The sequence below is a fragment of the Chelonoidis abingdonii genome, chromosome 3, assembly GCF_003597395.2.
Source record: "Chelonoidis abingdonii isolate Lonesome George chromosome 3, CheloAbing_2.0, whole genome shotgun sequence".
Lineage (NCBI taxonomy): Eukaryota > Metazoa > Chordata > Testudines > Testudinidae > Chelonoidis > Chelonoidis abingdonii.
Window position 1 is genome coordinate 156,267,471 of NC_133771.1, and position 27,727 is coordinate 156,295,197.

At 44.5% G+C, this 27,727-nt stretch overlaps 1 protein-coding gene across 1 annotated transcript in view; it reads left to right on the forward strand.

The window, feature by feature from the left end:
* ZFAND3 (zinc finger AN1-type containing 3) overlaps nucleotides 1-27,727 on the forward strand; it is a 275,471-nt gene that overhangs the window by 48,293 nt on the left and 199,451 nt on the right. Inside the window, exons 2-3 of the mRNA XM_032770729.2 lie at nucleotides 16,279-16,319; nucleotides 23,976-24,002. Of these exons, the coding sequence (XP_032626620.1) occupies nucleotides 16,279-16,319; nucleotides 23,976-24,002 (68 nt within the window). The remainder of the gene's footprint in view (nucleotides 1-16,278; nucleotides 16,320-23,975; nucleotides 24,003-27,727) is intronic.

Below are 27,727 nucleotides of genomic sequence, written 5' to 3' on the forward strand. Positions count from 1 at the left end.
AGATAAAGATTTGAGTCTTCTGAGTCTTCTCCTGTAATTTTTAGGGACCTTATATCTTCACCTGTATTAGTCTCACAGTTCTGCTGCACGTTACAACATACATTACAAGAATTGTGAGGCCATGTCTTGGTGCACAGGGAATTCAGCATTAAGGTTGAGATTGAACTTTTATTATATTTCTCCCCTTTTCAGCTAATTGTGGCTTTCTTAGCCTCTTTGTGAATTAAACACTTGACTTCAGCCCTAGAAATTAATTTTTTGCACGATTCCGTAAAATCTATATTGTTACCTGGCTTCTATGTGTGAGAAATTCCCCATATCTTATCAGAAATTTTGCAAACACAACTCAGTGATGACTGTACCAGTTTTCTTCAAACAGGACTTGCTTCGTAGATCTTAATGAGATTATTTGGGAAAAGGAGTACAGGGATAAGGTAGGTATTTGCAAGTCCCTTATCACCTTATCTGAGTACCTGGTCTAAGGAACAAGGTAATTGGATATTGTAAAATCTCAGAGAGATAGATGGTTGTGTCTTCTTGGAGGCCACATGTAGGTGCAACAGCAGTACATAAAAAGTTTTGCTCTAGAGGAATAAGTGGAAGGTGGGTAGGTCAGAACTTGAGTTTTATTCCCACCTTTGCCAGTAACGGCCCTTCATATTCTGTACATACTTAGCGCGCATGCGCGCACACACACACTTCCTGTATCCTTTTTGCTTCTTTTGAGCCTGAAGGGAAGTGAAGTATACAGGATATACGTGAAAAGATTGCAAGTGATTTTTGAGGAGGGGGAATGTTTGACAATAGCATTTTCTGCAGGGAAGCTGACTTCAAAAAGAAAATGCAAAATAGCAACATGGATCATTTAGACTCTGTTGAAAGGGGATGAGTTGGTCTGCTTGGTAGTTGTTACTTTTCCTGGAAATACATATTAAATATAGATAGACTTGTCTTAGCCTTTCATCCTCAATTTAGATGCATTTAGTTCTGTGAAGTTCAGGCAAGACCTTAACTGAAATTCTGTCAGCTGTGTGTAGGTGTCAAGGCCGATGATGCATTCTCTAAGAGTAGGGGGTTGTCCTGCTGTCCATGTACATTTCCTCTTTCTGCTGTTGTGCAGTGTCCTGTTTTCTGGCTGGCTGCTGGCTTTTGCTACAGAGGCTGGTGCACTTCATTGCTTTTGAATGTGTAAAATTTATGTAGTGCTTCAGTATGAAAGATGCAATATAAATGCAAAAGAATACTACAGTATACTCAGTTAGTACATGCTAAATCAGAATGGCTGCATTCTAGGGACATAATAGCAGGCTTTTTGAGTAGGAGAGACTGGCAAGAGGCCATTACAAAAGCATTTTATGTCTTACTCCCCATTCCATTCCAAATCCAGTTCAATGTTCTAGTCCAGATGATTAAAACCTTTACTCAAGCTTTTGTCTGTTAACTCAAACATTTTCCATCTGCAACCTACCAAAATCCTTGCATTAGTAAGGAACACTAACATGGTTAGTGTCCCAAATTCCAGGAGTCAGAGGCAGAACATTCATAGTAGAGAGCTCCAGTCTTGATCAACACAAGCTCAATCACTTTTAGAGCACAACATGAGACAGAATTTCTTTCAGGTCTTCCCATCCAGAGGAGGGCTAAAGAACCATCTTACACACCTCATCTGTGCTAGAGAAATCATCAAAAAGTCCCTCTGGTATTTAATGCTGTTTCAGATGAACCAGAGTTATCATTATTGGGAGCACAAGTATAGGCAACTCCCCTGACTACTTTCTACAGATTCTGCAGCAGTGTTGAAAATGGGGTTGGCAGCTAGTTTGCTTGTTGAGAATGGCTCTCACTGTGCTGCTAGCATCAGTTCATCTGAACTAAATTTAATACCAATGTGATATCTTGTATTAATTTATCTAGTATACAAAGGACCGTAAAGAAAGTGAGGAAAAAGGGAAGGAAAGCGTGAAGGTTGGGGTATCATAAGTAAAGAATAACTAACCAAGCATGTATTTATGGAACATTTTATTTCAATTTGTAGTGTAGCGGGGTGGTTAACTGCTTATGCTCTGCAGAGGGCTGGGGCTGGGGAAGGGAGCAAAACCCTGGCTGATTGTGGGAAGTGGCAGCAGCTGGGGCCATGCCCCAAACAGACTGACTGGGCCTTATAAGAAGGCCAGGGCAGCTAGAAGCTCAGGACACTCTCTCTACTTAAAGAGAGAAAAGAGCCTGTCTGCTAGGGAGCTGAGCAGGGTACTGGGAATGGAATAGGACTGGAGGAAGGCTAGAGGAGCTGGGGAGCTCTGGCCTAGGAAAGCCCCAGACTGTGGGTCTGGCCGAGGGCCTAAGGTAGAAGATTCCTGGGAAAATGATTTGTTGGGCATGAGGAGTGGTTTGTTGTTAATGGCTGCTGGAGGTGCCTTCCGGAACAGAAAGAGATGGTTCCTGCCTGCCTCGATGGTACCAGCTTACTTACTTAGCACAATTAAGACAGAATTAGCATAAATTTTATTATGGGGATGGATTTAGCTATTGCCAACTAAGTGCTGGGCTTTTTTAAAAAAAAAAGAATCTAAATCTCTAAAGTGATAAAATTAAGGGATACATTTCCTGCCAAGCAATGGTCAAGGGTGTTTGGATGCTTAGGAGACATTAAATTAGATAGTTCATGGTTATGGAATTTGCAAGCTTCATTGGTAAACCCTTTTCCTTCAAAAATACAAGGAATATACCATACAAAAAACACTCTTGAATGCAGTGTCAGAGCAGTCATATCATGAAAGACAGAGTTAACTGTGAAAAGTCAACCTTAAATTTGCCCCTCTGGGCTTGTACATTTAACATTGTCCCACATTATAGTATCATAGTGGCAAATTTCAATTAGTCTTTCTTATATAAGTATATAGTAGCCACATATTTCAGGCTTGGTTTCTTTTTCTCTCCTCTACAAAGCAGAGAATATTGAAAGAAAAAGGGTCGAATACTTTTTACAAATAAACGTTTGAAGTCTGCAAGTTAAGTCTCTCACTCAGGGTTTGCCTTCTCTGCAGTGTTAGCCTCTAGCCCAACTCACATCTACACAAATAAATCTCTAGCTTTTTGAGTTAAGTGTTACTTTAAGCTTGAACCCATCAGGGTGTGTGAATTGAAGCTTGAATGCTGCTGATGCTTGAACTAGTGATGCGGTGGGGGGATCCAGCTACAGCTCAAGTTAACACATTTATTAGCTGTTAATCTACTCACTCTGTGGGCTTGTCTACGCTTACCGGGGTTTGACACACGGCGATCGATGCATCAGCAGTTAAATTGACCGCCGATCACTCTCCCGTCGATTCCTGTACTCCACCTGAACAAGAAGTGCAAGGGGAGTTGATAGGATGTCTCCCATCAACATTGAATAGTGTGTATTCTGCTGTAAGTAGATTTAAGTATGTTGACTTAGCTACGTTATTCACGTAGCCGAAGTTGCGTAATTTAGATTGATCTACCCTCATGGTGTAGACAAGGCCTGTGTTGCTAAATCACTGTGAAGTGTTTCCACAGTAGGCTAACTCAAGTGAGAGTAGTCCTGTTTGTCTACACAGCAACTGAGCGGGTGTTTCCCAACGCGTATAGGCAGACATGCTATCTGTGCTTGACCTAGCATGCACAAAATAGCAGCGTCGCCTTAGTGGAATGGGCTCTGCTAAGATTGCACTTGGATGGCTAGCCCAAGCTGCTGCCCATACTGCTGCAACCAGACTGCTATTTTTTAGAGCACTAGCTCAAGGTGAGCTATCATGTGTCTGTCTAACCACTCTAAGAAGCCCCCTTCTAGCTGTTCTGTAGACAAATCCCAAATGTAATAATTTGAGCTAACTTCCAATACAGACAAGACCTCAGACTTTTTTAGATGTACTCAAAACATGATTTACATCATTCGCTGTCTCAATCTTTAGGTTGTATTCAAGGTTAAAAATTCATACCTTTAGACTACTGAACTCATGTTCCTCAAACATGAATTCTAGACATGAAAACATGCTGTGTGTACTATAACTTTCTGTAAGGTTGTAGTTCCCCGATATGATTGGTGCTCTACAGATGTTTAATAGTAGCTAGAATTTCTTACTATAGTCAGTGCATGTGGTGCCACCTATAGTTAAGCTTGTCTCAGCACTTCCCATTGTATTATCCTGTTTTCAGTTCTTATAACTTGGCCAAATTTAAACTGTTAAAGTTGAAATCTTCAAGTCCAGATGTCTCCTTAAGGCTGAACTCTTTTCACGGAAGGCTTCAGCAGCTGTTTCCAAGAACCAGATTGGGGAAAAATACATTTTTGCACATTTTTACAACCATGTCTTTGAGAAATGTTGTCACCTCAGTGGCTTGGAGCTGGGACTTGAAATTTGGGATGGCCTTTGCTTCAGAGAGAGACCTTTTTACCTTCTTATGAAAGGGCAGCTGCCTCCTCATCACCCCTTTATGGCTCAATGTGGGTCTGTAGGCACCTGCATGAATTTCCCCTCCACATGATCTTCTCAGGAATAATCTCCCCAGGTTTATGTCCAATAACAAACCCCTTTCTTAAGGGCTGGTTTATTAAAAGAAACTCAAAGTAAAGCCTCTTCCTACTCACCCCCAGTCTCCAGCTGGGCACAGCTCCTCTTACTCGAAGTCTCTCAGGTTCCAAGCCTCTCTACTTAGTACAGTTAACCGCCCTTCCCAAGCTCTATAGAATCAGTGTGTCCCCTTTAAGTCAGGAGGTTACAGAGATCCACTTCCTAAGCCTGTGTCTGCTAGACTGTCTGGCCACTCCTTGAGCAGTTTCCCCAGGTCCCTTCTTCTTGAGCCTTTTCAGCAGGTCTCCTCTTACTTCACCCTGGGTACATCCATTTCCCTTATGAGGTCAAGGTTCCTTCCCTGCCCAACTGGGTGGCAGGTAATCAGTCACAGATGCACTGGAACTCTTGCTCCCTCTTAAAGGGCTCAGTCACCCGTGACACTTCCCTATGAAAAAACAGCCACATTTGGGCAATTTATAAGACTTTGAAAAATCTCAATTTGCATATGCTCAGTAGAAATTTGTTACAGATTAGCAGATAAATCTTCCAAAATTCTGTCTGCACTGGGTATGCTCTATCCCCTCACAACTCCTGCATGGACTGGACTGGGCATGCACCTTCCCTATAGTGACTGGACATGCTCCAACCCAGAGCTGAGCAGGACTTTCCATGCAGTTACTGCTGCTGGCTTTTGGAAGCCTCTGTGGCACCAGAACTGAGCAGGGTTTGGGTGGTGTGCAGACATGGGGCCATACGTTGAATAATAAGGATAAAACAAGATATTCAATAACTTTTATTGTTCAATGAACAACATATAAGCCAAGTTTCTAATGTGCTGGGGGATGGTCACCCTCAAGCCTTGCCCCACTCCATTTCTTTCCCCAGAGGTCCCACCCCTGCCACGCATCTTTCCACCCTGTTCAGCCCCCTCCCCTGAGCACACCCAGCTCTTGCTCCTCTTCCCCACCCCCAGTGCCTCCCGCAGGTCATGGAACAGCTGATTCCGGCGGGTGGGAGGCACGAGGCAGAGGGGGGTGTGCTGATGAGTGGGCTGCTAGCACCCACCTCTTGTGGATGCTCCAGGGCTGGAGCACCCATGGAGTCAGCACCTGTGGTGCACACCATCTCTGCTATGGACTGAATGAAAGACTGTATTATAATGCATACCCACAAAGGGGCCAAAATAAGACAGCATGGGTGACCTTAATGCAGACGTTTCTTAACTTTTGAGTGCTAAAATATTCCGCCACCTTTTAAACGTGTGTGTGTGTAATCTTACATAAACTGACTAATTTACAGTGGAAGGACAAGGTGGGTGAGGTAATATCTTTTATTGAACCAATTTCTGTTGGTGAGAGAGACAGGCTTTCACAGAGCTCTTCTTCACTAGACTGCTTTTAAAGCATGAGCACAAGAGTAAGGTTAAGTTGGAGCTTTCATCATTAACTATATATTTCCTGATGTGTGCTTCATTTCTTAACCTTACTACTGAATTAATGTTTTCAGTTTGGAATTTCTGTTGCAGTTCACTCCACTGTTTAACACAGCATAGAACGGTTTGAACTGCTCATCTGGAACCCTTCACCATTGGCATCCTCACTATTCAATACACTGTTCCCAAATTTTACTCTCACTTTATAGAACAGTTAAATTGTTGTTAAGAAGCTTGTATACAATTTATACAAAATATCCAAGGGGTTGATTGAGGGTCTAATTAACAGCGTCTAATTATCCTCCTCCCTATACAAGGTGAAGTGTTACGGTGCTGTGGATGACACTGATGAAAAGCAGTATAAAGAAAAACTAAAATATAGGGTTAGATCCATTTTCTTTGACACTAAATAATGTACTGGCCTACTTGGATGAACATATACATACATGGCTTACAGGATTGCTTTTACTCTGTGCAAAGATTAGCTCAACAGATTCTTCAGCAGAATTATAAACCTTTGAACATTGCTGTATAATGGACATATTGACAGACTTTTAGCTACAGAGGTACAAATGCATTGCTCTAACATACATATAGTTGTCTCAGGTTGCTGAATATATTAAACAATATGTCCATTACATATGCAGTAAGGAGGCTTATGTATAGTCTTTGTTGCATGTCATGCTATTCATTAATTATTAAAGTATTTCTCAGACATATGACCTCTGACATGGTGGATGGGTATCAGTCAGTGAGCTAAGATGTTTAGGCTGTAGCAATGCTGAGATCGTGCTGTATAATTGCCATTCTTGAAAAGGCCCAGGAAGCATTTAATCACCATTCCAATTACAGTGTCACTGAAGCAGATCAGAGTTTTTCTACTGCCAATTCATTGCAACTAAGTTGTAAAAGAACTTCTGTGCTTCATTTCTTAACCTTACCACTGTATTAATAAAAGCAGCAGAGAGTCCTGTGGCACCTTATAGACTAACAGATGTTTTGGAGCATGAGCTTTCGTGGGTGAATACCCACTTCGTCGGATGCATGTAGTGGAAATCTCCAGGGGCAGGTGTATATGTGCAAGCAAGAAGCTGCCTAGAGATAAGGAGGTTAGTTCAGTCTGGAAGGATGAGGCCCTCTTCTAGCAGCTGAGGTGTGAAAATCAAGGGAGGAAAAACTGGTTTTGTAGTTGGCAAGCCATTCACAGTCTTTGTTTAATCCTGAGCTGATGGTGTCAAATTTGCAGATGAACTGAAGCTCAGCAGTTTCTCTTTGGAGTCTGGTCCTGAAGTTTTTTTTGCTGCAGGATGGCCACCTTAAGATCTGCTATGGTGTGGCCAGGGAAGTTGAAGTGTTCTCCTACAGCTTTTTGTATATTGCCATTCCTAATATCTGATTTGTGTCATTTATCCTTTTCTTTAGAGACTGTCCAGTTGGCCGATGTACATAGCAAAGGGCATTGCTGGATTGATGGCGTATATTACATTGGTGGACGGAGGTGAATAATGATGTGGCTGATCTGGTTAGGTCCTGTGATGGTGTCGCTGGTGTAGATATGTGGGCAGAGTTGGCATCGAGGTTTGTTGCGTGGATTGTTTCCTGAGTTAGTTACTATGGTGCGGTGTGCAGTTACTGGTGAGAATATGCTTCAGGTTGTCTGGTTGTCTGTGGGCGAGGACTGGCCTGCCACCCAAGGCCTGTGAAAGTGTGGGATCATTGTCCAGGATGGATTGTAGATCTCTGATGATGCGTTGGAGGGGTTTTAGCTGGGAACTGTATGTGATGGCCAGTGGAGTCCTGTTGGTTTGTTTCTTGCGTTTTGTCTTGCAGTAGGAGGCTTCTGGGTACACGTCTGGCTCTGTTGATCTGTTTCCTTATTTCCTCATGCAGGTATTGTAGTTGTGAGAATGCTTGGTGGAGATTTTGTAGGTGTTGATCTCTGTCTGAGGGGTAAGAGCAGATGTGGTTGTACCTCAGTGCTTGGCTGTAGACAATGGATTGTGTGGTGTGCCCGGGATGGAAGCTGGAGGCATGAAGGTAGGCCTGGCAGTTGGTAGGCCCTGCCTGAGCCACGTCACTTTAGCTCTGTCCAGGGCTGCTCCTAGACACGGCGTGCTGAGGTGCCAGGGGATGTGGGAAGGTGGAGGCGGGGCCAGGGGGAGCCCCAGACATTCTCATGGGGGCCCCTGTGGGGCCTGGGGAAAATTGCCTCACTTGTCCCCCTCTCTGGGCGGCCCTGTTCATGGCCTGCCGTACAATTTCCATACCCAGATTATGGCTCTCAGATAAAAAGGTTTGCCCACCCCTGCATTATGAGGCTTTGGCCTAAAAGTCTTCTTTAAATCTGGTGGTGGAGGAGGGTATAAATGTTAGTTAGTGAGTTAAGACTTTAAAATGCAGTGTGTGTGAGAGGGCATGTGTTCACATACGTGCTTCTAAATCCTTAAAATGGCTTCTTCATCTACTGGGGAAATTTGCAAGCATTAGCAGGGAAAGTGAAAGACAGGGTTGGCAACCCTCCAGGATTGTCCTGCAGTCTCCAGGATTAAAGGTCAGTCTTTAATTAAAGATTGTCATATGATGAAACCTCCAGGAATACATCCAACCAAAACTGGCAACCTTAAAGATAACAGTTCAAATTACCTAAGAATTTTCTTTTGTTATACTAATATTTAAACATACTTCTTTTTGCTAGTGTGTAAATATCACTGTAACTAGTTTTGTTTGAGGGCAGACTTGTAAATTTCTTCCTCTATCAAAGTCCCTATATTGCTGCTACTACTATCTCCTTTATCTGTTTGAAGGAATATTGTGTTCTCTACTACATGAACGTTCCTTTAGCCAGTGAGGCCTATAGAAATGTTCCATCTGATCATTCTCTATCCTCAGGGATTTTCAAGCTGCCTTGAAGTATCTTCTGCCTCTAATTTTCTATGTCATGCCACTTGACCTGGGTAGCTTGTTTCACTTTGTAGTTCCTGAATCCACAGGGTAACTTTACCTCAGTTAAATGGTTTCTTTTCTGACACTACCTTCCAATTGGCATTAACTTCATAGTCTCTCTTTAAGCCAATACCATTAGTTTTGATTTGATTTATTCATCTCTGTGGATGTCTGAATACTAACTTAAATTATTTACAAGAGTAGGTGTAAATTATCTATAGAACTCCATAGTTTAACAGACACAAGTTATACTGTAAAATGCATAAAGTTATGCAGTTCTCCATTAGCTATCACTAAGGGTACGTCTACACTACGGGATTATTCCGATTTTACATAAACCGGTTTTATAAAACAGTTTGTACAAAGTCGAGTGCACGCAGCCACACTAAACACATTAATTCGACGATGAGCATCCATGGTCCGAGGCTAGCGTCAATTTCTGGAGCATTGCACTGTGGGTAGCTATTCCATAGCTATCCCATAGTTCCCGAGTCTCCTCCGCCCCTTAGAATTCTGGGTTGAGAGCCCAGTGGCTGATGGGGGGAAAAATCATTGTCGCGGGTGGTTCTGAGTAAATGTCATCAGTCATTCCTTCCTCCGGGAAAGCAACGGCAGACAATCATTTCGCGCCCTTTTTCCCTGGATTGCCCTGGCAGACACCATAGCATGGCAACCATGGAGCCCCTTTCAGCGTTTCTTTTTTATTATTTTTTTTTTATGTTACATCACCATGTGTGTACTGGCTGCTGTGGACAGAGGCGATACTCCAGTGCTAACAGCAGCATTCATTTGCTTTTGCATATAGCAGAGACGGTTATCAGTTGTTCTGTACTGTCTGCTGCTGGTGTAAATTGGCAATGAGATGCACGTTATCTGCTCTTCTCTACTGTTTCTGCTTGTATCATGGGTGCCCTAGCTGAGATTGGGCGGGGGGCGCAAGGCAAAACTGGGAATAACTCCCTGAGTCTATCCCTCCTTGTTGGTTTCTAAAATAGTCAGTCCTGCCTAGAATATGGGCAGTTGTACTAGAAACCAGTGTCCGCAGAAATGATGAGCTACATGCCATTCACAGAGGGTGCCCCGATGCAAAACCTCACCGTTGCTTCCTCCTCCCCAACTTCTTGGCTACTGTGGCAGTGTCCCCCACCCCCCCATTTGTGTATGAAGTTGTAAGAGCTTGCAGGTAAGAACAGTGACTTGTTAGTGAGATAAATGAGGGGGAGCCTCCAGGCTTGACAGTCCAGGCAGAACATTAACCGTGCAGGGAGAGGCCCAGACTCCCGTGCTATCTTAGTCAAGCGCAGTACTCAATCTTTTCTTTACACAGGAAAGGGAGGGGCTGATGGAGCTCAGCCCTAGTTGCTATGATGAAGACGGTAACCAGCTCGTTCCATGTACACTCTGAGTGGAATGACCAGAGTCATTCCTATTTTACTCAGGCGCCCCGGCCAGCCTCACCTGAGCCAGCCAGGGAGCACTCATGGGCTGATGGTGATGAACGGATATCAATATTTGTTACCGTTGCCACTGGGGGGGAGAGGAGCGATACTGCGGCTTCACTGCTGCAGATCGCGTTACCAGCAGCATTCAGTAGACACAGGGTGACATTGAAAGAAGGTCAACGATTCTTTCCTTTTCTTTCAGCGTGGTGGTGGGGGGCAGTAAATTGACGAGCTTTCCCCTGAACCACGCCGGACATGTGTTGACCTACAGGCATTGGGAGACTCAGCCAAGATGCAAATACTTTTTGAGAAGTGCTGTGGACTGTGGGTAGCTGGAGTCCTCGTTATCCCTCCCTCTATGAGCGTCCCATTTGCAGTCTCTGGTTCCCATTATGCTGTCACGCAGCACTGTGTAGCTGGAGATTTTTTTTTTCAAACGCTTTGCATTGTTCTTTCTGTAACGGAGCTTTGTAGAACAGATTGTTTCCCCATACCGCGATTTAGATCCAGTATCTCCCACACCAGTCCATGCTGTAGCTCTTTTTGGATTTGGGATGCATTGCCACCCGTCCTGATCAGAGCTCCACACTGGCAAACAGGAATGAAATCAAAATTTTGTGGGGCTTTTTCGTTTCTGGCCACTGCATCCGAGTTCAGATTGCTGTCCAGAGCGGTCACAGTGGTGCACTGTGGGATACCGCCCGGAGGCCAATACCATCAATTTGCGGCCACACTAACCCTAATCCGATATGGTAATACCGATTTTAGTGCTACTCCTCTCATTGGGGAGGAGTACAGAAACTGATTGAAAGAGCCCTTTCTATCAATATAAAGGGCCTCGTAGTGTGGACGGTTATAGTGTTAAATCGGTTTAATGCTGCTAAAATCGGTTTAAACGCGTAGTGTAGACCAGGCCTAAGTGTGAGGTTGACTCTTGTGATGCAAATAGGAGGTTAGAAACCTACCACCAATTGAATGCACAGTCCCTGGGTCCTCCACAGGATCAGTCCCCTAATATAGTACATGACCTGTTGTGCCATATTTATAAAGCTTGACCTCAAAAGTCAGGCTTTGTCTACACTACCGTGGTAAGTTGACCTACGCTACGCAACTCCAGCTACGTCATTCACATAGCTGGAGTCAGCGTACCTTAGGTCGAGTTACTGTGGGGTCTGCGCTGTGGGGAGTCTGAGAGAAAATCTCCAGTCTATTTATCTTAATCTTCTTGTAGGGGGTAGAGTAAGGGGGTCAGCTGGAGAGCAATCTGCAGGCAATTTGGCGGGTGTTCACTAGACCCGTTAAATTGACTGCTGGTGGATCGATCTCAAGAGCATCTATCCCTGCTGTAATGTAGACCTGCCCTCAGATTCTCTCTCCCTCTCCCTTCTTCCCCATTCTTTATATAGACTAGTAATCTTTAACACACACTTTCTCATAGAGGCTTATTGTCTCAACATATTTTTTTTTATTTAAATGTTTTAAGAGATTATAATAAGCTTAATTGCTAACATATTTGTACTCAATTCAGATTTCATTTTAAACAGGTTTATTTGTAAAAAGAAAATACTGTAATTTAAATAAAATAAAAAAATCCAATTTAAATAAAAAAAACTTTTTTTTTAATCCACCCTACAAAAGATTCCCCATTTCTATATTGACTTGGAGTTCTAGAACCATGATACCTTCCTCATCTTTACAAAATTAATTCAGCTGAACTTTATGAACGACTGTAGTGGTTTTCTTTTTCTGAAGATATATATTAAGAATTTTTCGGTTTCAGCATTATCTTCGAGTGTTTTGGGGAAATGGATTAGCTATTAATCATTTACTGTGAAATATACAATGGAACCCTTTAGTCAGTTTCACTTTAAGTTAAAAATCATAACTTCATATTGCACTGTACAGAAACAATATGAGACTTTTTTTTGTGGTGTTACATACCTGATCTTGCTGTAAGTGGGTATAGCAGGGGCAGGCAAACCTTTTGCCCTGAGGGCTGCATCAGGTTTCGGAAATCAGATGGAGGGCCAGTTAGGGGAAACTGTGACTCCCCAAACAGCCAGGTGTGGTCTGGCCCCCGCCCCCTATCCTCCTCCCTGCTTCTGCTCCCCCCTATCCCCTGACCACCCCCTGAACTCCCACCCAACCCCTCCCCTCATTCCTGAATGCCCCCACTCCCTGGACTCCTGCCCCATCCAACTCTCCCTCCTTCCTGACTGCCCCCAGGACTCCTGCACCCATTCAGCCTTCCCATGCCCCACCCTCTGATCACCCCAACTCCTATCCACACCCCCGCCCCCTGACCACCACCCTGAACTCTCCTGCTCCCTATCTCCCCCCACCCTTCCACTCCCTGCCCCCTTACTGTGCTGCCTGGAGCGCTGGTGGTGCGGCTGTGGCTGGAGCCAACCACATCACCGCACAGTGCAGAGCAGTGGGTCAGGCTGAGGCTCTGCAGCTGTGCTGCCCAGCTGCCTAGAGCATTACACCTGTGGCGCGGCATGCTGAGGCTGCGGGGAAGGGGAACAGCAGGGGAGGGGCTGGGGGCCAGCCTCCTGGGGCAGGAGCTCAGGGGCTGGGCAGGAGGATCCTGTGGCCCATGGGCTGTAGTTTGCCCATCTCTGGAGTATAGCTATGTGTAACTGGCATACTTATACATGTTTTCTACTGTAGTATCCAGGTATACCAATGTGTAGCATTTAGTAGAGGATTTTTTGCTAAATGCCACTAAAATTAAAAAAAAAAAAATCACATGTATTTTACTTTCAAAATATTGATTCTGTGACATCTATGGTATGGCCTTAACCGAACTGTTGTCAGACTCAGGATTACTCTGTTCTCCTGACTTCTCATCCTGTGCTCTAACCAAAAGAAAGCACAGCTTTCTATTTAATTTTTTGTTGTGAGCTCAGTCCTGCTTCCAGTGGAGTGAGTGGCTAGACTTCTGTTGACTTCAGGAGCAACAGGATTGGCCCATGTTATAAATGCCTGCCCTCCAACCCCTTCCCCATTTGCCGCAGGCTGGTAGTGGTGTTCATTTCCCTATTTAAGACCCAGATTCAGCAAAGCATTAACATAGTTCTGTACATTGAATTCTGAAGTGACTTTTTGTGACTAAAGGCTTGTCTACAGTTAAATGCTACAGTTTAGACACTACCTACATCATTGGGATGGATTAGGGTTGTCAACTTGGTGGTAATTTAAAAACTGGACACTCCAGCAGGAGTGCCGGAACCTCCCCTACCCCGCCTCTTCCCCCTGAAGCTCTACCCTCATCCACTCATCTTCCCCCCACCTTTTCCTCACTTGCTGCTTTTCCCCTGCTACCCTCCCCACCACCTCCCTCGCCCAGGTCGGGAGGGACTCACCTGCAGAGCTGGGGCTGGGAGCTGCAGCCTCCTGACACAGATAAGAAGGGGCTCCAGCTGAGGTAGCGGCTGGCATGGGTGATGACCTAGATCCTCCCCGCTCACAGTAACCAGATTTTGGGTCTCGGGTCAGTAGATCTGACTGGATACTGTCAGGTTCCCTTTTCGACCAGACTTGATGGTCGAAAACACTGTTGCCACCATCCGAAGATCTTCCATGTTATCTTAAAGGAATATGATGGATTGATTGGAATCCAAATCTGGTGGATTTTGGTAGGATGGTCTGTTTTGCAGTTAGTACTATGCAGGATACAGCTTTGTAAGAAAGAATTGTTGAGTTTCTCATCAGCTTCTGTTAATGTATCCAAAATAAAAAGGCCTTTTTAGGATTTTGCTTTATCTTCTTGCATTGGCAGTTTAATTTCTCTTGTCTTCTGGCTGAATGCAACCTCAGTTCCTAGAGCTTTGATTTGATTCTAAATCTCTTCACTATCTTGCTGATTTTGGTTCTTTCTGCTTCGTTTTTCAGTTGCCTTGCTGCATAGCACTGAACTGAAATTTAGTAATAGAGACTAGATCCAGAATGTATAACCTGCTCAACTTGTTCTCTATTCTTTTATTGTGGGGTAAAAAAAAGGATGTGCCAAATATGTAGTAGCACATCTCCTTTCTTCTGTGTGGTGCTTGACCACTGTGAACTTTCCTTCTTATGTGAACGAGAAGCTGAAAGATTTTGTGTGGTGACCTGAAGTTATTCAGCCCGTAAGATGAATATGTGGGGACTGTTTCATAGCACCGCTCGTTCAAAACATCCAGCTCCTGTGTGATGAATGAGTGTCATTTTTTCCCTTTAACATAGCAATATATTTCCTTCTCTGTCCGTGCTTTAAAAAAAAAAAAATCCTATGAAGACTTTGGATTGATAACTAGCAGCTGAGGCAGTTTGGTTATGCCTCTGAAAGCTGCCTTTGTGATTGCCAGCTCTGATGTCATCAGTATGAATCACCTCTACTCTGCCTTGTTTTCTCTTGACTGCCCTCTGGGGTTTGGTGGTTTTGCAGAGAAGCTCCTGTCTGGCATATCGAGTTAGTCCAGAGTGTCTAACTCACAAAGCAGTGAGTACTGCACTGCAGCATGCTAATGCTGTAGGTGTGGGCTCACCTGCTGTTTTTTTAATTGCACTTCTTTTGAAGGTAGATAATCTGTAGAATGTCAATGCACATATTGAGTATCTGGGTCTATAGCAACCAGATGATGTATTTGTATGGATGGATAGGGCTGCTCTGCTTTTCTTTTCCTAGGATTTAATGTTTCTCCTTTGCACATACCGCTTATATTTAAAATCAGCGTGTGTCTGCATCTCCTGCTGTAGCTGGCAAGTATGTCTGACTCATACGTGCAGTAACCTGTATTCTACTGGGGTTTTTTAGTCAATTATAAACCAACTTTCACTTGTGCAGGAATTCAGAAGCATCTTAATGTCCTGAAATGCCTGGCACTAAGATATGAGTAATCATATCTGGATTTTCCCTATGTAACAGGAAAATAATTTAAAATGCCCTGTTTGCAAAACACTTAGAATGTTTTTGTAATTCAGTCAGGAAAATATTTAATCTGAGAAGTGATTGGTCTGAAAAGACACATAGAAATACTTGGCATTTTATACTCCAGTGGTCTCCATTGAGTGTCTAGATTTTTATAACATACATATTGTGCAAGTTGTGGGTTCTTTTTCAAAATTCCAGCCTTGTTTGATTTTAAACTAGAAATGTAATTATTTTGGTAGGCTTTGTTGTTTTTGTTCCCACATCTGTCTTTACCTTTTGAAACATAGCTAATTTAGTGCTGGTGAGAAGTTCCAGGTAGACAGCCCATGAAAAGTGAGTTCCTCTATTTTCGGAACTATTATAGCATGGGCAGTTTTGGTATAACCTTGCTTACCAGTATGTACTTCAACCCTGCTCAGGATGGTGTTAAAGTCCTGCTTTGAGCAGGGGATTGGACTAGATAACCTGATGTCTCTACCAACCCTAATAGTCTATGATTCTATGAAAGTGCTTTCTCATGTAACCCCAAAATGTGCCTTTTATGGCATTTGGTCTGAACTGAATCAAGAATATTGGACAAATCAAATCTTGTGTAGACATGTTTTTCTTCTATACAAACATTATTTCCTAAAATGTTACAACGGGAGATGTGCCAGGCTTGAAAAACTGTTGCTTCAAGTGGAATAATTCAGCTTTTCATGTCTATCATACCTGTTGTCCTACAAGTTATTTATGAATGCTAGGATAAATGTTTCGAAGCCATGCTTTGAAAGCTCTTTACCAAGTTGAAGAAAGATTGTCAAACGAGATTCTTTCCCACCCCCCGCCCCGCCTTCAGTTCTGCCAGCCCTTTGCCACTGATAACTTGTATAGGTGCCTAGCCATTTAAATGTTTGCCCCTTACTACTCTTGTTTTTCTTCTGAAAACTCCTGGTGTATTGCTTAGAATTATTATAATGAATTTTTAGCTCTACTCTTCTTTTTTCTTTCTTTTTTTTTTCCTTGCCCTAGGTCCAGCAAGACTATGAATCTCTGTTCCAAATGCTTCGCTGGTAAGTGCACTAAAAGGCTTTGTTTTTTTTCTTAGACTATCTAAATCACAGTATTGCCATCTCTTTTGGGGTTTATGCATGGGATTTGGTTTTTTTAGTGTGTGTGAAATCAGATTCTCCTCACTTTGGTACTTCATTTTATTTGCTCAGGTTTGTTGACACAATCTCCAATATATGTAAAGCAAGAGCCTCTTGCGTAAATATACCAATCAAACCTTCACTCAGTGAAGATAACAGAAGTCTGGAGTGCCCTTGAACTGTAGAGCTCCAGTCTTAGTGCAACTCATGTAAATTTGACATAGCTTTCAAAGTGTATCGGTCTGGTTGGGAATTTTGAATTCAGTAGATCACATTTTTACGCTTGCCACTAAACACCAAAATCTTGCATAGATGAAACTATAAAAGGAAGAGCAATGGCTATGGAAATCAGTCCTGCTGCCCATGTGTATTTAATATCCAACGTGTGCATTAAATCACTGATTGTTGACCAACAGGCTTAACCCTAAACTTTGCATCGTATTTTCTTGTTGCAAACTTGGAGACTGCTGGGAACTGTTATCAACTTTTTGTCAGTCTCTCGTGATTTGCCCCATCTTACATTAACTTTTTCAGATTTTGAAATCATTATGTTGTCATTCATTACACTAATGCCACTTACTTTGCCGTAATTGATGCTCTTCCATTATTCCATATCTTTAAAAAATCTCTCTTAAGGGAGTTAGAAGTAAATATTAAAAGCTGAAGCAAAAAAGTCAACATTTTTATGGTTTAGGTTCTTGGCTGAGCCCTAAAACTAAAATGTAATGACCCCTGAGCATTTTTTTTTTTTTTTTAAGACCATTCATTTTGAATGCATAAATCCATGTTTGGTTTGTTTTTCTAAATTTGAGCTAACAGTGTATAAAATACCCACCAGATTCCTCTTGGAATTTCTATTTAAAGTCTAGGAAGACCCTTGCTTGGTGGATCATAGACATATAAAAGTTCACCATATTAATTTCATAAAGGAATAAAGTGCCACAAACTTTGATATACTTGAGTACTCAGAAGCATGCAGTTCTTTGAGTGATTGCTCATGTGTATTCCACAGTAGGTGTCGATGTGTGGTGACCCTTCAGCGTCATCGACTAGTCGGCACCACTCCCCGTCCACGGGGCATGCCAGGAAGGCTAAAAAGAGGCCTTTTTCGCTGTGGTACCGAAGTAAACCTGGGACAGAGGCTAGACCCATGTCAGGCATCCCTCGATTCCCACTGGCCTCTAGGCCTCCGACTCAAGTCGAGTGGAGTAGCCCAGCCCGGCCCATTCGGAGCAGGCCTCCCGGGATGTCTCGATGCCCTCCACACCAGAGGCCTTGCAGGCGGCCCAGGATGTTATGTCCATGGTGATACCAGGAGCACCACTGCTGTTGGCCCCACGCTTCAGAGGTAAGTCGCTGCTGGGATCTCTGCAGTCGCCCCCGGCTTGGTACTGGTCTCGGTCGAGGGAACATTCCCAATGCCATTTGCTGCCCAGCAACCATTCAGGGCAAAGTCCACATGGATCGCCCTCGATGCCCACCAGACTATCTGGTTGGGTTCCATCTGACCGAGACTCTTGGCACTGCTCCACCTTGAGGAGTGAACACCGACGGGACTGAGGCAGACGATGCCAAAGGTCCTCGTCTCACAGGGGCTATCGCAGCCAGTCACAGCACGAATGTCGACGTCGTTCCTGTTCAGTGTCCTGCTCCAGGACCCCGCCATAGCACCACCTCCGCAGCCCCGGGTGTCAATCATGAAACAGCTTTTACCGACGGTACCGGTCCTCCACATTGGCATGGCACCTGGTGCCGCCGCTCCTCCCGGTTCAGGGACAGTGGCAGGTTGGATGTCAGCCTGACCTCCCTTTGTAGCCATCCATCGATGGGCCAGGCCAAACAGCCGGCTCCACAGCAGGTACAGTGGCACCGTGGCCCCCAACACAGCCCCCAGTGGAGGCTCGCTTGGTGGCCGGAGCCTCAGAAGGACCATTGTCCCCTCTCTCCAGATCTCTGAGGAAGGAGTTAGTGGGATATATACATCCTCGGCACTGTGCCCAGACACTGACCAGGTGGTGGACTCTTTGGTGCCAGTGGGGACACAAAGTACTGTGCCAGCCTCCTCACCATCCCCGGATGAGGTGATTACGGCCCCTCCATCTGGAAGGAGGACTTTAGGGCTCACCAAGAACTCTTAAAAAGAGTGGCATTAAGCCTCCACCTCCAAGCAGAAGAGATGAAGGAGACCTCGGACTCCCTGTTTAATGTGTTGTCCTCCTTGACACCGGGCAGGATGGCCTTGCCTCTCCACGAAGGGTGGCAAAAATTTCAAATACCCTGTGGCAAACTCCGGCCTCATTGGCCCCTATCTCTAAGAGAGCAGAACACAAGTACTCTGTACCCGTTAAGGGGCATAAATACTTATACACTCACCCTGTTTCTAACTCCCTGGTGATAGAATTGGTCAGCCACAGAACGGCAGGGCCAACCAGCTCCTGCCTTGAAAAATAAAGATTCAAGGACACTGGACTCATTTGGAAGAAAAATTTTTTCCTCAAGCTTCCGGTTATGGGTGGTGAACCACCAGGCTCTCCTGGGCTGGTATGAGTTCAATCTGCGGGGCTCCCTGCCCAAGTTCAAAGACTCTCTCCATGAGCATGACAGGAAGGAGTTCAAAGCGCTTGTGGAGGAGGGCACAGCTGCCGCCAGGGCAACCCTGAAGGCAGCTTTGGATGCAGCGGACATGGCCGCGCGGTCCATGGTCTCCGCGATGCCCATGAGAAGGGCGTCATGGCTCCTGCTCTCTGGGCTGTCCAGTGAGACGCAGACCTCCTTGCAGGACCTCCGGTTTGACAGCAAAGCTCTGTTTGTGGAACCAATGGATACAAAGCTGCATGGCTTGAAAGACTCCTGCACAACTCTCCAGGCTCTGGGTCTCTGTTCTGGCTCCAGCTAAACCTAAGTTCAAGCCACAGCAGACTCCTGCTCAGGCCACCCAGTCAAAATATGACACAGCTTATAAGAAGTCGTGGGATTATAAGAGGTCCCCACACAGGCAGTCTTGGCCTGCCCCCCAGCCTGGGTCCTCCAAGGGCAAGCAAGCAGGGAAAAGGCGATTTTTGACAGGATGCCCGAGGGTGTCCTGCCAGTTCTCATCAGGGATCTCAATCAAGCTTCCCTTCTCCAGTTGGGAGCAGGAGATGGGGCAGCTCCTGGGCCTAGGAGCGGTGGAACCGGTACTGGGGGAGTTCAAAGGCAAGGGGTAATACTCCCACTATTTCCTTATCCCGATTGCCAAAGGGGGGCTCAGGCCCATCTTGGACCTGCGAGGCCTGAACCAGTACATGGTGAAGCTTGTGATGTTTAGATGCTGCTTGTATTATTAGAATTGGGAGCATTGGCTGTTGGGAGTCTGAAAGGACAAGAAGGAGGGGGGAGGAGTTGAAGAGGCTGAATGAGAGTTACAGAGGGTGCAGCAGCAGCTTGGTAAAGAGGTTTCCACTGTAAAAATAAAGTCCTGTTGAAGCTTGTTAATACCTTGCTTAGTTGATTAAACAAAGCTCAAGTTCTGCATGGTCTTCCTGGCCTTCATTATCCCCTCCCTGAATTCCGGAGACTGGTACATCGCCTTCGATCAGCAGGACACGTACTTCTACATTCGTATATTCGAGGGACACAGACGCTTCCTCCATTTCACAGTGGGGCAGGTACGCTACCAATTTACAGTCTTCCTGTTTGGCCTGTCCACTGCCCCCAGGGTATTCACAAAATGTATGTCGGTGGTGGTGGCCTACCTCACATGCTGGGGAGTCCAGATCTTCCCCTTTCTGGATGACTGGTTGGTCAAGGGCAGCTTCTGGTCGCAGGTGCCGGATCAAGTAGTGCTCCTGTCCGTGCACACCACTTTGGGCCTGTTGGTAAACAACACCAAGTCCATGTTAGTCCCTATACAAAGCATAGAGTTTATCGGGGTGTTCCTGAATGCCTCATCGACCAAAGCCTCCCTTCCACCGAGCAGGTTCGAGACTCTGAGGGAGTCATTGACAGGGTCACAAGGTTTCCGGTGACAACAGCTAGAGAGTGCCTCCAGCTTTTGGATCGTGTGATCCATCATGCCAGACTCAGGATGAGGCCCTCCAGCTCTGGTTGGCCTAGAGGTTCTCCCAGGCCAGGGACAGGATGGACAAAGTCCTCATGGTGCCCGAGCCAGTGATCACCTTCCTATGGTGGTGGTCCTTCCTGAGAAACATGCTACAAGGGGTCCCATTCAGGGGCAGGGCCCTGTCGCTGGAACTAGTGTCTGACACGTCAGACTTTGGATGGGGGGCCAAGTGGAGAATGTTCAGACCCAAGGTCTGTGCTCGGCTCAGTCTCTGTCCCTCCACCTAAACGTCAAAGAGCTTACGGCAGTATGGCTGGCGTGCAAGGCCTTCTGCTTGCTTGTGGAGGGCTGAGTGGTCAGGATCCTCATGGACAACATGGCCTCGATGTTCTATATCAACAGGCGAGGCGGGGCCTGATCCTGTGCCCTCTCCTGTGAAGCCCTCAGGCTGTGGGACTTTTGTATAGCCCAGGACATCTGCCTACAGGCCTTTCGTTTGCCGGGTGCTTGGAACGCTTGAGCAGGAATTTTTCTGAGAACAAGTGGTTTCTCCACCCAGAGGTGGTGCACAGACTTTTCCAAGTGTGGGGAACTCCCCAGGTGAACCTGTTTGCTGTCCCCAGTTCTGCTCCTGGGGGGCTGGGATGGGCGCTATCTCCAATGCCTTCCTCCTGTCCTGGTGAAACCAGTGCTCTATTCCCCACGTTCCTGCTGATCGGCAAAGTCCTGGAAAAGGTAAAATCAGAAAGGCCCGGGTCCTTCTGATTGCCGCGGCATGACCCAGGTGGCATTGGTACGGGGCCCTCACGGTCCTGGCGGTCACCCTGCTGTGGCCGTTGCCGTCCCACCTGGACCTGCTCTCCCAGGGTCGCCACCTCCACCCCAACCTAGCAGCACTCCACCTCACAGCATGGCTGCGCAATGGTTAGGCAGAGAGGAAAGGATGTGCTCGGAAGGGGTTCAGCACGTCCTCCTGGAAAGCAGGCACCCCTCCACGTGCCGAGCCTATTTGGCAAAATGGTCTCAGTTCTCCAGATGGGCAGATGAGCGGGGTGTTTCCCCGATCCAGTTTATTCTGGACTACCTCCCCCACCTTAGAGCCCAGGCCCTGGCGCCTTCGTCAGTTAAGGTGCACCTGGTGGCCATATCGCCCTTCCACCCACTGGTGCAGGTCACACGGTATTCTCCCATGCTGTGACTGGCAGATTCCTTAAGGGGCTACATCATCTCTTCCCATATGTTAGGCCCCCTGTCCCGCAGTGGGACCTAAACCTGGTGTTGGCCTGTCTCTTGGGGCCCCTGTTTTGAGCCGTTAGCCACATGCTCCTGCTCATACCTCTTGTGAAAGGTGGCCTTCCTGGTTTGATCACGTCAGCTAGGTAGGTCTCGGAACTCAGTCCCTGACCTCTGGGCCCCCGAACACGATGTTTCATAAAGATAAGGTCCAGCTCCGCCCATGCCCTTCGTTCCTCCCAAAGGTGGTCTCCACCTATCACATAGGTCAGGACATTTTCTGCTGGTCCTCTGCCTCAAGCCCCATGCGTCCAGTGAGGAGCGCCGCCTCCACATGCTGGATGTGAGATGGGCTCTGACTTTCTGAATGGCTTAGTACGCTTCAGGTAGAAAGTCCTCACAATTGTTCATTGCCTCGGCCGAGCGCATGAAAGGTCGGCCGATCTCCACTCAGCGGCTCTCCAACTGGATTACCTCGTGCATCCGTACTCTGGTGGGAATGCCCCCCCCCCCCACCAATTGTGAAGGCACTCTTGACTTGGATGCAGGCCTTGTTGGCTAGCTTTTTGGCCCGTGTCCCCATCCAGGACATTTGTAGGGCTGCTACGTGGTCTTCAGTTCACACTTTCACCTCATATTATGCAATCGTCTCCCAACCAGGGAGGACGCCGGGTTCGGCAGGGCTGTGCTCTGTCCTGAGAATTTGTGAACTCCTACCCACCTCCAACAGATATAGCTTGGAATCACCTACTGTTGAATACATATAAGCAATCACTCGTACAAGAAAAGTTACCTTTTTCGTAATTGGTGTTCATCAAGATGAGTTGCTCATGTCTGTTCCACATCCTGCCCTCATTCCCCTCTGTCGGAGTTGTCTGGCAAGAAGGAACTGAGGGTGTGGGGGGGGGGGGGCGCAGCACCCCTTATACTGCATCACGGAGGCGCTACTCCAAGGGTCGCTGAGGCGCTCCCCTACTGGTACTGCTGGGGGAAAACTTCCAGCACCAGTGCACGTGTCGAGCACGCACACCTACTGTGGAATAGACATGAACAACACATTTCAAAGAACATCAAAGAAAAGGTAACTGTCTTATTTTAGATTCCAAGTAAGTATTAGACATAAAAGTGTGTTTAAGTATCAAATATACACCTTTATATTTGTGAGGCAAGGGAGGTGAGGTATTATCTTTTATTGGGCCAACTTCTCTTGGTGGATGGTACAGGCTTTCGAGCTACAAAGAGCTGTTCCTCAGATCTGGGGAACTGATTCTCTGCTTCCTTCCCCAGACCTGCAGAAGAGCTCTGTGTAGCTTGAAAGCTTGTACCTACTACCAATAAAAGTTGATCCAATAAAAGATAATACCTCACCTCCCTTGTGTGTCTCGTATCCTGGGACCAACACGGCTCCAGCAATTCTACGAACAACCTGTATATTTGATAGTTAGCTGTAAACTGACAATCTCTTGCATATCTTGGAGTTAATAGAATACTCCAGGCTGCACAAACAGCAAATGAAGCATGGAGTGGAGCTTCTTTAAACCTTGATTTTTATTGATTTTTCTTTAAGATATGTGTTCTTGATTTTCTTCCTGTTCTGCAAGTCTCGTTTGAAAAGTCCTTCCCCTCTGAATAAGTACCGTGCATGTGCAAAGGCTTACTCACACTGATAATGATATTGTTCATACCTATATGTAGATACTTTAAAATGTCAAGGATCCCTTAGAGCCATTTTAGTCTCTTTTCTAAAATTCACAGTATTCTGTGAATTTAAAGCTACCATATCCATTAGACCATGACAGTTTGGGATCAATGATCAGATTGCCACTAGTCATTATTGACAGAGAGAGAACTGGTATTCTAGGAGTGTCAAACTTGCTTTTGCTATCCTAGGTCCCAGTTATGGCTTGTTGATCTTTATATGGCAGGAGTCTCCTAGTATTCATTAACAGGTGATAACTAGCATGCTTTCCTCTAATACTTTCCCTCCTTTTTTTTTTTTAAGCGACTGAGTAATTTTCTGTGGATTTTTTTAATGTAACGTTGGATTTCAGTCAGACTATTAAAATAGGAAGACAAAGACTTATACTTTGCTTCTGTAAATTGAATCACAATAGTTGTCAAGAAGACCATCAAAATCTGTGTTCATAATTTAGACACCCCCAAATGCCGCGGATTCTTCCTCTTACATTTTTGTGATAGGGTGCCAAGCTATAAACTAATGTGTTGTAGCAGATTTGTATAAGGGGGAGAATTTGAGTGTTGTTACCTATCTTGACCCTTGTTTCCTTTCTCTTTCATTTTAGAAAAAAGAAATCCACACAATGAAAAAGGTTAGTAACTATGTGGTTAAGTAATTTTGAATTAAAACAAAAAATAGAGGGCAGATCTCTTCTATCCCCTTCCTCTTGGGGGGAAGGGGGGGGGATTTTACACTCTGGTAGAAAGTAGAATTTTAAATATCAGGTGAGGAGGGCAATAGGCTACTGAGGAAACAAAACATAGTTGCTGGGTTTGCGTAGCAGTATAAATTACAGAAACAGTATGTTCATGCCTTCCTTTACCTTTTTTGCCATAATTTCAGTCTTGCCAAATTATATATAATCATGATCTGATGTGATCTTTCTTTCCCTGAAACATTTGAGTATTTCATAATTAGTCTTCAGTTGTGATAAGAAATGGGATTAAATTGGCACAGACCTAGTCAGAGCAAAGGGCAGTGCCCAGGAGCTGTTGTCTTTAATGCTTGTTTGGCCAAATCCTAACAACTGCTAAATGACTATGGGGATGAATATATGGGGTGTGATCTGGCAACTTGTTTGTTTAACCTATGGTCAAAAAGGAAAAGTAGCATGATCATGGGCCTAGGAGCCAGGAATTTCTGATTGCTAATGTTGTCAACTTTCCTATATTCAAAATGGGGATAGTATTCCCCTGCCTTTCACAGGATTTGTAAGGATTGATTCATCTTATTTGTATAGGCAGCAGTATGCTAGGCACTTTATAGACAAATGTGAAGATAAACACTCCCTGGTAGAAACTGAAGTATTAACCTTGAAAGACCTGAAAGTTCACAGGACTATTCAACATGACCACAGATCTAGCATTTCTGGTTTAATACTTAGTTCTTAACTTGCACAAAAAGGTTTATGAAACTCTGGAGAGAAGAGTTTGGTATTAACAAGAATTTTTTTTTGAGAAAAATCAAACCCGTCTTACTTAAGAATTAGTGTAAATCACAGATCCTGTAATGTTCAAATGCTTTCAACAGAGACTTAAAATTAATCCTGGGTCAGCAAATTCCTTTACAGTGTGCTGGTCTTCATTTTGTCATATTGCCTAAAAGCTATCTATACCCTACTGTCTCCAGTACAGGTACAGTATGGGGAAACCTTGATGTTGAATTGTCACAGGTGAAGTCACTGTAGATTGCTAACCTATAATAACTTCAGACATCTCACATATCCAAAATAGAAATGCTGTATTGTCATATTTTTTCAAATTCGAATATAGAATGGTAAGTGAGGAAATGCAAACAGATAGGTAGACTAGGTACTTCACTGACACCACATTCTACACCATCACTACAACCTGTCATGTCAATTTGGCAAACTGTTAGTGCTCAGTGCCTGAATTACTAGACACTCAGTTGGATTTTCAAAAGCACCTAGTGTTGGCTTAGCTCTGCGTCCATTGAAGTCTGAGAGACTCTTACTATAGACTTCACTGGGAGCAGGGTTAGGCCAATGCTGATTGTTTATGAAAACTCACCCTTACATTTGTAGGGTCTTTCAGGCAGGGACTGTTTTCCTATATATTTATATAGCACCTGACATAACAAAGTCTCAATCCTGAGACTCTGAGCACTACTGTGGAACCAGTAGACTCCTCAGTAACACCAAATATTTGTGTACTCTTTCCTTAAATAATTATATTTTACCTTTAGTCCATTTGCTGTCAGACTAGAGGAAGGTAGTTGTTATGGAGCAGACAGGAGAGGAAAAGGAATGCAGATAATGGTTGCAGTTTGCCCAAGGGCTAATACATGAAATTAAAGGTAAGTGCCACAGTATAAGATCATATGGTGGAAAGATGCACAGAGATCACTACAAGCAGAACAGAATAATTTTAGAACATCAGCAGGGGTCAAATATTTCTAACAAAACTCTTCAGGGGCTTCGTAGTGCTTCTAATTGAGGCTATAATTGAAGGTATGTAAGAGGGAACTAGACTCAAGGTATCTTCCATCTCTAACATCTGATTTAAACCATGCTACAAGATTTCCACATTTACCTGAACCACTATATCAGCATAATTCGATTCAAGAATACACTTCTTTCTCTGAGCTGTGCTACAACATATTGTGTACATGTGGTGAGTTCTCTAAAATTATCAGAAATGACAAGCCCTGAATCTCTTGATTCCTGGTTCGCTGTCATTTATTGCTTGAAATAGTCTGTGTGCATGTTCATGTGCTACCATCTTGACAAATAAAATCCTGTTGAATTATAATCTGAATCTACAATAGAGTAGAACTCGTTATTGCTGACAACCAAACTGGCAATGTTTCAATACGTATGCAGTGGCTATATGTCAGACTATAAAGTTTTGTTACTCAAACACAGTATTGATTTTTATTTTCCCTTGAGTTTGAGGGACGCATATAACAAGAAAAGAGGGTGAAATAAATGGCACTGCATTCTCTAAAGTGGGTTCACATATACAACATATCAACGTTCTGCCTTGGTTTTCATCTTCTAATGTAGATATAGAAAACTGTAAAAGCCACTTCAGTGGCAAATCTTTATTCCCCAGAATTCTTCTGCATCCCAGATTGTGCAGAATTGTTATTTTCATTGCTATGCACTTTAACCCTGCCACTTCCATTGAGGAGGCCCGCTGCTGTAGCAGATTTTTAAGGGGTAGACATGACTTGTTTAGAAACTCATTAAATGAGAGGAAGAGTTACTCTTCGGTAAAACCAGAAATTATCCTTTCATCTGTCTCCCTGAATGATTTTCCTGGGTTTACAATGGTAGCACCTCTCTGCTTGTTCTAGGCTGCAAGAGGCTGGAATCAAAGTAGGGTTCCTTCAAGGCTGTAAAGCAACCACAGGGATGACCTGACACACTCATTGGGGGTGCATTTCCATGTCGATTTTTGGTGTTAGTAAACTGCAGAGCAGACCTACGATCAGTCTTCTGGCCTGCAGTGTGGAAAACAATTCCAACAAAAATACATGCATCTTGCAGACTGCTGTTTCATATCCTGTAATCTGTGCTCTGTAGTATTGCACAATAAATGGAGAACCATGTATGTACTTTGTTCCTCCCTTTGCCCCGAAGGAAACTTCCGTTTCTAAACGAAATATCAAAAAATCCAGTGTGCTTGCATTGTCTAAGTGCTTACCCTCTCTACTGATGTGGAGTTTCATGTTTTAGTGCTCTGATGTTGGAAGAGAGCAGCAAGAAATATCTACAGCTTAAAAGCAACATTGTCTCTGTCTGTATGCAGACACCTTATTTTAGGAGGGCTGCAGTATGGTGTCTGTGTTAGTCTCTTATATAAGCTGGCATCTCCATTTGTATTGCTCCATTAGGCTGGATCTTTGATTGTGGTGGGTTCCCACTGTATTCATGTCTGTCTTAGTGTTTGTAGCATACAGAATGTTTACTGCAAGACTGTTAAAGCAAATTCACTTGGCTAGCATTTGAGATTCTGGCAGTATTTTTGTGTTCCAGTTTATTTTGTATTACACATTCAAACTGATAAGCATTCTTATGAAAATTGTGTAGCCAATTACACTGCCTATTACGGTAACTCTAACATAGGCAGCCAGGAAATACCCATCTACAGGGTACTGAAGCATCATAGATATTTATTTAGCATTCAGCATATCTTCATTTTGGTTTTCTATACAGCCCTGCCCAATTGCAGGTTAAAGCTTTGTGTTTTTAATGCAAAGAGAGAAGAATGTCACAGTACTTGTAAACACTCAGAGAATCCAAGTGTATATCAAACTTACTAAGGAGGAGAATCATGATTGTGAAAAAGTATT